Below are 10807 nucleotides of genomic sequence, written 5' to 3'. Positions count from 1 at the left end.
TACTTTCCCAACTTTTTGGAAAATGGTTATTCATAGTGCTTTCTTTTCTTTTTTTTATATACTTCTGCGTGTTGACTTTTCATCTTACATTTGAATGCCTTTGACCAGGTCGTTATTGAAAATACCTGGTAAAGTAACAGTTTATCAATATATTGAAAAATATGCAGCCTGGCCGGGAAACGGGGTCCTACTGTAGGTTGTAGAACCTGTCCATAACATCACAAAACTTCTTGTTCTTTGGCAACCCCAGAAGCGAAAAAAACAATAACCATTATCTAAACATGTTTTAATAAAATGTATAGATTAATTGATGCCAGGGATTAGCAATACATAGCAACATTTGTCAGAATTGACCTTGTCCTAAGCAAGTTCAGACCATACTAGAAATTGTTTTCTAGCTAATATGCATGCATTTCTTGTTGTTGCTTTCTCTTGGGGGTATTTAGGCTATGTAGCACTCTGTGACAGCTGTTGATGTAAAAAGGGCTTTAAACAATACATTTAATTAACTATATTGACAATGATTATACAAGGAATCCTTTACTACTGCTGTCCCACTAATATTTGGTTAAATACATTTTTCAGTTACAAATGCCACCAGCAGCACAAACAATGTTGCTAAATTAAAAAGAAAGAACAAATCATCTCTTATTGGTTTCTATAACTTAACTTTGAAGTGATTGCTCAAACTAGAACTGTTTCCGCATAAAATGTTCCATTAGCATCAGCAATTCTTTCATTTTCCATGATTCATGTAGTCTGAAATAATGATAACGTGAAGGATGGAAAGAAAAGTTGACTAATCTGTTTGATTACAGAAATGTTTGTACAAATCCTTCAACACTGTGAAATTATCACACATTCTTATCAGACACTGATCAGGTTAGTTTCTTAAGCAACCAAATATCCTTTATCTAAAGTGCCTCTGATTTTTGCTTTGTTTATATTAGCTGTGCGATAAGTGTATACAGCCCCAGAAAAATTTAAGAGACCACTGCACCTTTTTCTTTCCTTTCCAAAAAAGTTGCAATGGAAAGTTTTAAGTAAGGAACAGAAGTGTTCAATTTGCAGTGGTCTCTTAATTTTAACCCTTCTGTTCCTCACTCAAAACCTTCCTTTTCAACTTTTTTTAGATTGCTAAAATTTTTGCAATTTACTTTGCTTAGCATTACACAACTTTTCCATTGTTTTGTTGCCCCTGTCCTAGCTTTATGGAATATAGGGTTTAAACGATTTGCACATCATTGCATTCTGTTTTTCTTTACATTTTACTTTTTGGCAACATGGTTATATATAGTGCTTTCTTTTCTTTCTTTTCTTACATTGTTTATGTACTTCTGCTTGTTGACTTTTCATCTTACATTTGAATGCCTTTGACCAGGTCGTTATTGAAAATACCTGGTAAAGTAACAGTTTATCAATATATTGAAAAATATGCAGCCTGGCCGGGAAACGGGGTCCTACTGTAGGTTGTAGAACCTGTCCATAACATCACAAAACTTCTTGTTCTTTGGCAACCCCAAAAGCAAAAACCTTAAAAAAACAATAACCATTATCTAAACATGTTTTAATAAAATGTATAGATTAATCATCTCGGTTTTGTTTTAATGCTACTGGTCCAAGAGTCTACATGTAAGTATTGCAATGATTTACTTTGGTTTAGACAGAAGAATCATGAGATCCCAATATCATGTCATAATACCCACATTTTACTTGGTGAAAATGTGTGTTCCTGACTCATTGTGCTGTATGGTTTCATAGAAACAAGTGTCGCTCCACATATCCCACTCTCCCTTATGCTGTAGGTCCTTCAGACAAGGAGAAATACAATTTGGCAGAGTAACTGCATAGCATAATGGAAAGATAGGTAATCACACCACACAGCCAGCAAACATGTTATATAAGGTGAAACAATCTTTAGTAAATATTCCCTTTCTTTGCAAAAGTGCTCTTCAATGTATTTTTAGCACATGCAGAGAGTATAAAAATGGCAACAGTAGACACACACACACACACTCTTTGTAGAAGGCAATCATGGGCAAAATACTGTTTGTGATCGGTAAGTAGCTATGGTGAAAGCTTAACACTACATGTTGGTGTGGTATGCGTCTAATTTATGCACAACAAAACGTAATCTGTATCTTTTGCTTTCTTAGCTCTAGCCCTGCTGCTGCATGTGCAGCTTGGTAAGTGGACTCGTCAAAAAAGTATTCGTAGTCTTTGTGTTAGTGAAACCCTATAAAAGGCAAATGACACAAAATATTGGATGATTCACATCTGCTTTCATGTTGTGTCTCAGGGTCCTCATACATTTTGTCATGCTACTTCACAAACTGGGCTCAGTACAGACCACCCCCCACCATTTACATGCCCAATGACATCGACCCATGCCTTTGTACCCATCTTCTCTACGCCTTCGCCACAATGAAGAACAATGAACTGGCCACCTACGAGTGGAATGATGTGGAGCTCTACAGCCAGTTCAACGGCCTGAAGAACCAGTGAGTACCTAATGGAAACCTGACCCCTAATGAGGTCCTTGTCAAGTTGAACATAAGGTGCTCATGTTAGTCCTTTCCCACACACATACTGTACACACACGTTGTACTTGTGTGTTGGTTTGAGGTTGAACATTAGAATAACACATGTATTTTAACAGGAATGGCAACCTGAAGACTCTCCTGTCTGTTGGAGGATGGAACTTTGGCTCTGCTGGGTAAGTTGATCTGTTGTTCCTGGTATACTGTCAGTAAGGGCCATAAGTGCCTCCTCTGTTTCTCTCTGTTTCTCCCTGTACTACATCAAAGTGCCATTCTGTTTTATCATCAGATTCTCTGCCATGGTTGCCAGCCCCACCAACCGTCAGACCTTCATCAACTCCGTGATTGTGTTTCTGAGGAAGTATGAGTTTGATGGTCTGGATATTGACTGGGAGTACCCAGCCAACAGGGGTAGCCCTCCTCAAGATCAGCAGCTCTACTCTGTTCTTCTGGAGGTAAAAATGAACTAAACCCTCCCCAACTATTACGTGTTTTGTAATATATGCTCTGTAAGATGTGGCTGTGGTCATCACGCACAAATATTATACTAAAATCCTTAACATTTCTTATGTATGGAGATGCCTTTAGAAAAGTGCCCATGAGGTAGCCATACTTGGTGCAGTAAGCCCTCAGGCCCACTGCCAGCTGGATAGTCCAGTGTATAGTTTACATCGCAGGGCAAGTCTTCAACAGACACGTGACAGCCGTGTCGCCATAGATGATGCTACAATGAAACAAGTATTTGATAGACAAATGAGACATTCATATTTATCTGTGGCAATAATTATTAAGAGTAAACCTCCAACGTGTGTATAACAGGAAATGAGGGCCGCCTTTGAGAAGGAGGCCAAGCAGACTAACAAGGCTCGTCTCCTGATGTCTGCTGCTGTCGCCGCTGGAATGGGCACCATCGAGTCTGCTTACGAAATCCCCAAGCTTGGACAGTATGTGTGCATCTACATCACATTCACTATGGAGTGGCTGAACTTGTCACACTCAGTCACCATCTTTCTACATGTCACGTCTGAGGGTAGGCAGGACATGTGGCGCAGAGCGAGAGTAGGGAAACATCCTTTTATTCATTCTTTAACAAAAATAGGGGCAGCACACTGCAACCTGAAGCACTACAAGCATGAGCAATGAACCACAAACTACAAGACTAGAAGGGCAACTTAAATAGGGTCCCCAATTAGAGGCAACGTGGGGCAGGCCCTGAGTGTGACCCCCAGGCGCTTAGAGATGCCTAGAGGCAACCCCAGCCAGGACCTGACACTACAGAAGATATGACGGCAATCTATGACGGCTGTGATACTAACCATAAAATAACAGTTTGCCACTTTTGTCACCTCCAGGGCATTGGATATGATAAATGTCATGACATATGACTTCCATGGCTCATGGGACCCCTTCACTGGAGAGTGCAGCCCCCTGTTCAAGGGTCCTGCAGACAATGGTGGCTTCATCTACTTCAATGTGGTGAGCAGGACAAAGTTACATGATTAATTGTGGGTATGATAGGTCTAGTCAAGTTAACCCAAGTGAAATTATGTTGGCAAGTAGCAAACACTAAAGTTAAAAGCTATCATGTTTTAGGACTATGCCATGAACTACTGGAAGAACAATGGAGCCCCAGCTGAGAAACTTATTGTTGGGTTCCCCACCTATGGCAACTCCTTCACACTCAGGAACGCTGCTGACCACGGAATAGGAGCAGCGATCGCCGGGGCTGGAACTCCCGGGAAATACACACAGGAGGCTGGGGAGTTGGCTTACTTTGAGGTACTGTCAATGGTGGTATTTCTTGCACCATAAAAAAAGGAAATCGTTGAAGGCTTCCTTATGGTCTGGTTGTACAATTTATATATGATTGTTTGTGGTGACACTGGAGAAAGGAATTAGCGGCTGTCATTGATTCCATTTGTTTTTTGTATTTGACAGATCTGTGGATTTTTAAAAGATGGAGCTACTGAGGTTTGGAATGCAGTTCAGGATGTGCCTTACGCCTACAAAGGAACCCAGTGGGTTGGCTATGACAATGTGAAGAGCTTTGGGATCAAGGTAAGAACCAAACAATTCAAAATATAGTATAAATTGAGGAGTGAAGTGACTATTAGTTAAGCATTATGGTGAAATGCTTTATAAGGACCAAACAGCTTGTACCATAAACATACTAAAACCTTACAAGACAATATGAAAAAAGCTGTAAATATTAATGTCATGTTGTTAACTAGGTCAACACAAGTAAATTCCTCACACACCAGTATCAATATTCCACTGCACATCAAAGTGCATAACATCTAACTATCTATATGATTAGTATGGCTTCCCTCTAATGGCTACCATGCAGCAGTGCATCACATTATTCTACTGCATTGTTCTGCATGCACTGTCCTCCACTGTGACATTTAATTGCCTGCTGTGATTCAGCTGTGCCTTATGCTGTCCACAGGTTGACTGGCTGAAGAAGAACAACTTTGGAGGAGCCATGGTCTGGACCCTTGATATGGATGACTACCTCGGCACCTTCTGTGGCCAGGGAAAATACCCCCTCATTAACGTTCTCAAGAAGGGTCTCAATCTGGAAACTACATGTAAGCACTTTAGTTTACAGTATTTACTGCGTAATTATCTAGCAACATAAAATACATAGGTAGTAAAAAATGCAAATCTAGCTCTAAGTGTCATCTAAATAAAATTATCGTAGTGTAAAAATGGACTAAGATGTCCCCTTCTAAACATTTCAGAATTTCATCCATTAATTATGTCAGCAGGAGGCCCCCTTTGAAGTTCTACGATAACCCTCACCTGTCTGCAGTACTAATTGAGCAATGCTTCTATTCACTTCATTGAAACGCATGTGGTGTCTGTAGGGAAAATGTCCCAAATTACAATGAAACGTGAAGGCCAACAATTTACATTTTCACCTGTCAACATTATACAGTTTTTATAGCCAAATGCAAATCTCGCTGCAGTTCTCTTTTATCTAGTTAAGTAGTGAAAATCAACCTTCAGTATTACTGTACTGTCTTTTTGTACTTGGAATCTGATTACATTTTGTGATTTTTATTTTGTATTTGTGTATTTATTGTATTGTGAATAGGTAATTACCTAGGAAATACCTTACTGTAATAACCTTTGTTATAACAATATCTGACTCCTGAGCTACATAATTACGTAAAACATCTAAAATACAATTAAATGTATTCTCATGATGGTTGTTTCAGCCTGCCAGCCACCTTCGACCCCTCTGCCTCCCATCCCGGGGGTGACTGATGGCGGTGACTCCAGCAGCGGTCCGATTGGAGGCGGCTCCAGTGGTGGGAGCCCCAGCAGTACCAGTGGCATGGACAGCAGCTTCTGTGTTGGCAAGGCCTCTGGGATGTATGCTAATCCCAAGGACAAGAACCAATTCTACAACTGCAGCCAGGGGAAGGCCTACTTGGAGTCCTGTGCCTCTGGCCTGGTCTTTGACCCTGCATGCTCTTGCTGCAACTGGTCCTAAAGTTGTAACGTAACACTGTCGAGCCACAGTTGCTTTTTTAGATCTTGCCCCCCCCCCCCCCCCCCCCCCCCCCCCCCCTTTGGAGCATGTTCTGTAACATACATTATAGCTCAGGATGTAAATGGGGGAAAAAATATTAATAAATATTGAATGTTGAATAAAAACATCCCCTGCTTGTGAGCAACTATCAATGAAAATAACAGTCCACCGTCTTAATTGTTGAAATTACAAGTACTCATTCAACTCACTTTTTAAAAACATTTTAATATTGCGAAAATAAGCATCAATACATAACTTTTCTTAAAAAAGCACATTATCATGTAACATAACTACTCCTTTTTTGAACTCAAAATACACAAACATTATCCACATAGGGGGTTTAAAGCTGGAATCAGCAGTTAAAACAACATCAAATGACTGTCCCCGCTTTTGTATCTGTTAAAAGCTGAGAGATAATGATTGATCATAGTTTGAACCATGTTTTAAGTTTGTAGAATGTTTCTGACATTTTCTTTTTATACAATCATTGGTGTGAAACAAAGCTGATATTTGGAATTTAAATTGAATGCAACAACTAACCTGTTACTGCATTGGACTAAATTATACCAATGTGTTTTTTCCCCTTGGGTGACTCTTCAGAAATGCCCAATGGGTCCCTTCCAGTGATTGCCCTACATCTTGTCAACATGTAGCAAAAATTAACATACAATAACTTACACAAATCTGTCTTTAGAGACAAAAAAAAAGTATTAAACATTTATTATAAAACCCGTCAGCAGGACCAATAGAGGGTGCTGTTTTTCCTTAGTTTTTGGCTCTAAAGCCAGTTTGGTATAATATATCTGCTCCATTTTTGGCTACATGAACACAAAACATTGGACAATCAGTAAAAGGGATATAAATCCAGATACACATCAAAGACTTAAAGATCCAAAAATGTATGTAGCAACTCCAGATTGCACGTTTGAAATGGTCAATCTACAAATCAAAAACATCAGAATAAGACATTGGAATAAGTAACAGTAGCTGCATATGCATGAAGGATAAAGGAGGGACTATGATGTCGAATAAATTATGAATAACTTAAACATATTAATCACTCCTCTGACTCCTCCTGTTACTCGATAGATTGGTCTTTACCTAATCGTTTTGTAGGTGAATGACAATGTCGGGCACATCATGGCCTCAGCTACATATCTCCTCAGCTGCTCTCCGTTGGTTCTGTTTTACTTAGTTCTACTGTTGCTTGTGGTGGTGGGAGCTCTTTCACCATGGCTGACTTCACTGAGGTTCCTGTTGGGGGGATGAAGATTAATCTGTGAAGAGGTACGCATTGTTTAGCTTGTGTGTTTAACAACGACATGGCTGAGGTGGTGCTAGTACCAGTGAGGTAGTTCCTGTGCCTGTGATGGAAGAACAGAAGCCCAAAGAAGAGGACAAATCCGATACAGCCGATGATCATGCCACAGAGCAGAAAACTATAGCTGCCCTCACTCTGGATGATCTGACGAATGAAAGGCACATTATTGCACTATTTATCTACCACCGACTCCACCGTCCTTACTCTCTGACACATGATATGTCTTTACGCAGTCTTACCGATCCCACAAGGACCTGCATGACCATTTCCCCCATCCCGGCGCTGGTTACTAGAACTGAGGTCGCACATCCTGCCAAGAGAAAATCAAATGAGTAGCGCAAAAAGGCACTCGGAGAGAGATCCTAGACTGTCTCGTCGTAATGTATTGTACTGCTGCATTGCTTCATCGTTACTGTGCTGCTAACACTGTTTTTGTGCTGTTGAGGGATAATGGTACCTTGGTAGTCTAAGATGTCCTCAGTGTAAGCCAGCATACAGGGGAAGATGCTGCTGAGGAACAGGCCCAGTAAAGTGGTCCCAACAAACAGAAACACACTGTTGGTGTAGAGCAGGAGCAGCAGCAACACTGTGACAATGACACCAGCCTGCAGCAATAAAGACACACTTCAGACATGCATTCGGGGAATTCATTATCAAGTCAAGAAATTTGTCCATTTCCATCTAAACATGTTCGAAGACAATTAAGCTTGCGTTACTGGCCTCAGCGTTAATTATTTTCCCTTAGGGATTAATACAGCGCTCTATCCATCTAAATATCTATCAGTAAGTGACATTACCAGATTAATCATGAGCAGTCGTACAGGCTGGAAGCGAAAGGCGAGAGGGATGGACACCAGACGTCCCGCAGTGATGGCTGCCCAGAAGATACTAGCCAGGTACCCCGCAGTCTTATTTGGTAGAGACATGGGGGGAGACACTGCGTATGTGTATACAAAGCCTGCATATGCACCCTGTAGGAATAGAGGTCACTGATTAACCCCTTGCTGCAAACGTACACCAGTCATCATATTTGAAACTGAATCAGTGCCACTCACCACAATGCCATCGGTCATGAACAATACCATTCCACCAAAGATATGAATCCCAAAGAAGGACACAGGCAAGCCACGCAGGTTAACATTCTGACAGCAGCTCAATATACCCCCCTCACCTGTAAAAATTCCACGTTGAATACAGAGGTTAATAGAGAAGTTGTGAGTCTAATTCTAACTTTTAGACGTTGATGTGACAGATCCCGGTTTTATATTAAATCCAAATATTATCTTACTCAAGTTATATTGGTTATGCTTTCATCTTAGAGAGGAAATGACGGGGTTTTATCCAATATGAAATGCATAAATTTGTCTTGTACCTCCTCCCTCCTCCAGGTCTTTAGGTTCTTTGTCAGGCCCCTCTGCCCCCTGGTTCTCCATGGCGAGCTCATCTTTGTCCAGCAGACGAGGGTTGGTACTGGGACAGCAGGGGATCAACTGCTCCCGGTACATCAGGAATAACACTGCAATTGGCACAGGCAGCTGGGAGACAAATGATCATTCAAACTGTTATCATGGGAAAATGTAGTGGATCACAACAAAGAACAAAACTGTTGCAATAATCAATGAGCATTATTTCAGGTTTGGGGTGAGAGGACTTAACATTGGGTGCCTTACGCTGGAGCTCCTCCGGTGTATTTCACCTTACTATGTGTGTCTTACATTGATTGTTGCCATGATCCAGAAGGCATAGGACACAATCGACCTCTCGGGCTCTCCCTCTGAGGATACGTGGTCCATGGACACGTTGTGAGTCACAATGGGACTGTTCCTCAGCGTGTTCCTGAAGTGGTGCATGATCTCTGTCACGTTCTCTGTCACGTTCCCCACCCTACAGCCCGTCTCGGACAGGAACGGATCAGCAATAAGGGGGCTAACTAGAGCCCCGAATCCGATAAAGAAGTGGAGGGCCTGCAAGAGAAACCAACGGTGGCCGATTGAAAAAAAGCTTCCTATTGTTTAGTCACTTATCGTAAATCTAATCCACTTAGGATGTATTATGAACGCTGAAGGTTCTCACTCACCTGGAGAAATACAGCTGAGTCCTTCTGATAAATGGATACCAGCTGGATGTTGGCGATGGTGTCGATGATGCCCATGACCAGACCGGACACAGCCATGGCAATAGCCAGCAGCAGCACATTATGACAGAACGGGATGATGGCGAATATGACTGAGATGAGTAGCGAGGACACGAACAGTGCCATGAGGGCAGTTAACAACCTGTGAGATACATAGAGGGGAAAGGGAGGAGGTATTTACCAGAATTCACATTCAGTACGTGCTAAAGGCTGGAAAGGTTTGAAACAAGTGCTACTGTTCAGACTATGCTGTGGATTGAATGGGCTAAAACAGGGATGAGCATCCAATCCATTTTACCTATGCCCAGTTAACACAGCTGATTAGACCAACTGCATTCCAAACAGAAGATCTCCATTGGTGGTTTATATAAATCATGTAAAATGCACAATGTGTTAGCTGGGCTGGGGAAAACAGGGGACACCATCTACGCCCATACATAATCTAACTATATTGTGTTAAAACAACATATGAATTGGTCTAGATCTCCATAAATATGCTTCACACAGTGATCAGAGAATGTTTTGAATAGCAATTCATAAATACGTTTTCTTGAAAACCCCTCCGATAGAGCTGCCGATAAGCAGGCAGAGCTGCTGGGAGAAGAACACCCAGGTGATCTGACTGAGTGTAGACTGGGTTTGACATTGCAAGTCCAATATGGTGGGTCCCAGAAAGGCTATACACAGTCCAAAACTGAAGAACACACTCCAGTATGTACAGGTGTGGTGAAAGTTCCTTTTGAAAAGTGTTAGAATACGCTCTTCTATGAACATTATTGTTCAACAAGCTTCTGAAATGATAGTTTAGCAAAAATTAAGAGCAAAAATACGTTCCCAGGCTTGAAAAGAGAAATTCTGATCGAACAGTTCAGTAGACTAGCCTACGTTATTTGGTGCCAGTTCAGCAGTATGATAACAGTATTTGTTCTTCTGCTGAAGGTCCTGTAGTTTACTTTTGCTGTTTAGGAATACACTCTCTTTTAAAGCTAGAACTTCCCATTAGTTAACCAAAAGGATGTCCTTTTTAGTTAATGGGTAGATTCTAAAAACACTGGGTTTTTCACATGTCAATGATTTGCAGTTAAGTGTCGAACTGTGTCATTCTGTGCTAGTTATTGCCTTATTTGTCATAGGTAGGAGTCTCTTGTATCTGGTCAAGAAATGACACATGATATACAGGTTTCTTGGCTTCAACTGGTGCCGTCTCCAAGAGGGTTTTGCAGGAAGCATCATACCTAATATAATAATAGTATCTTCAAAGGGGATATGAT

General features: G+C 41.1%; 2 protein-coding genes across 2 annotated transcripts; one reads left to right on the top strand and one right to left on the bottom strand.

Annotated features, from left to right (window-relative positions):
• Positions 1-2015: 2015 nt before the first annotated feature.
• LOC105013740 (acidic mammalian chitinase) lies at positions 2016-6114 on the top strand. Its single transcript, XM_010875504.5, has 11 exons — positions 2016-2059; positions 2157-2186; positions 2300-2501; positions 2660-2716; positions 2830-2995; positions 3360-3484; positions 3893-4016; positions 4134-4319; positions 4479-4598; positions 4990-5131; positions 5765-6114. Exons 1-11 carry the CDS (start codon positions 2035-2037, stop codon positions 6040-6042), a joined length of 1455 nt encoding a protein of 484 aa, XP_010873806.1. The 5' UTR covers positions 2016-2034; the 3' UTR covers positions 6043-6114.
• Positions 6115-6338: 224 nt separating this feature from the next.
• On the bottom strand, positions 6339-10469 carry mfsd4ab (major facilitator superfamily domain containing 4Ab). The gene is made up of 10 exons (XM_010875503.4): positions 10081-10469; positions 9480-9678; positions 9118-9366; positions 8775-8937; positions 8458-8573; positions 8200-8373; positions 7860-8007; positions 7642-7712; positions 7426-7546; positions 6339-7335 (listed from the first exon to the last, which is right to left on the bottom strand). Exons 1-10 carry the CDS (start codon positions 10308-10310, stop codon positions 7244-7246), a joined length of 1563 nt encoding a protein of 520 aa, XP_010873805.2. The 5' UTR covers positions 10311-10469; the 3' UTR covers positions 6339-7243.
• Positions 10470-10807: the final 338 nt, after the last annotated feature.

This window comes from Esox lucius, chromosome 12, assembly GCF_011004845.1.
Source record: "Esox lucius isolate fEsoLuc1 chromosome 12, fEsoLuc1.pri, whole genome shotgun sequence".
NCBI classification, from domain to species: domain Eukaryota; kingdom Metazoa; phylum Chordata; class Actinopteri; order Esociformes; family Esocidae; genus Esox; species Esox lucius.
The sequence above is the reverse complement of the archived record's forward strand: the minus strand, read 5'-3'. Positions and strand labels throughout refer to the sequence as shown.

Coding starts and splice junctions, on each gene's coding strand:
- LOC105013740 (XM_010875504.5), top strand. CDS start 2,035: ATGGGCAAAATACTGTTTGTGATCG. Junction 2,717..2,829: donor TGGAACTTTGGCTCTGCTGG/GTAAGTTGATCT, acceptor TTTTATCATCAG/ATTCTCTGCCATGGTTGCCA. Junction 2,996..3,359: donor TCTACTCTGTTCTTCTGGAG/GTAAAAATGAAC, acceptor TGTGTATAACAG/GAAATGAGGGCCGCCTTTGA.
- mfsd4ab (XM_010875503.4), bottom strand. CDS start 10,310: ATGTTCATAGAAGAGCGTATTCTAACACTTTTCAAAAGGAACTTTCAC. Junction 7,713..7,859: donor GGACATCTTAGACTACCAAG/GTACCATTATCC, acceptor TTCTCTTGGCAG/GATGTGCGACCTCAGTTCTA. Junction 7,547..7,641: donor TGCAGGTCCTTGTGGGATCG/GTAAGACTGCGT, acceptor TTCATTCGTCAG/ATCATCCAGAGTGAGGGCAG.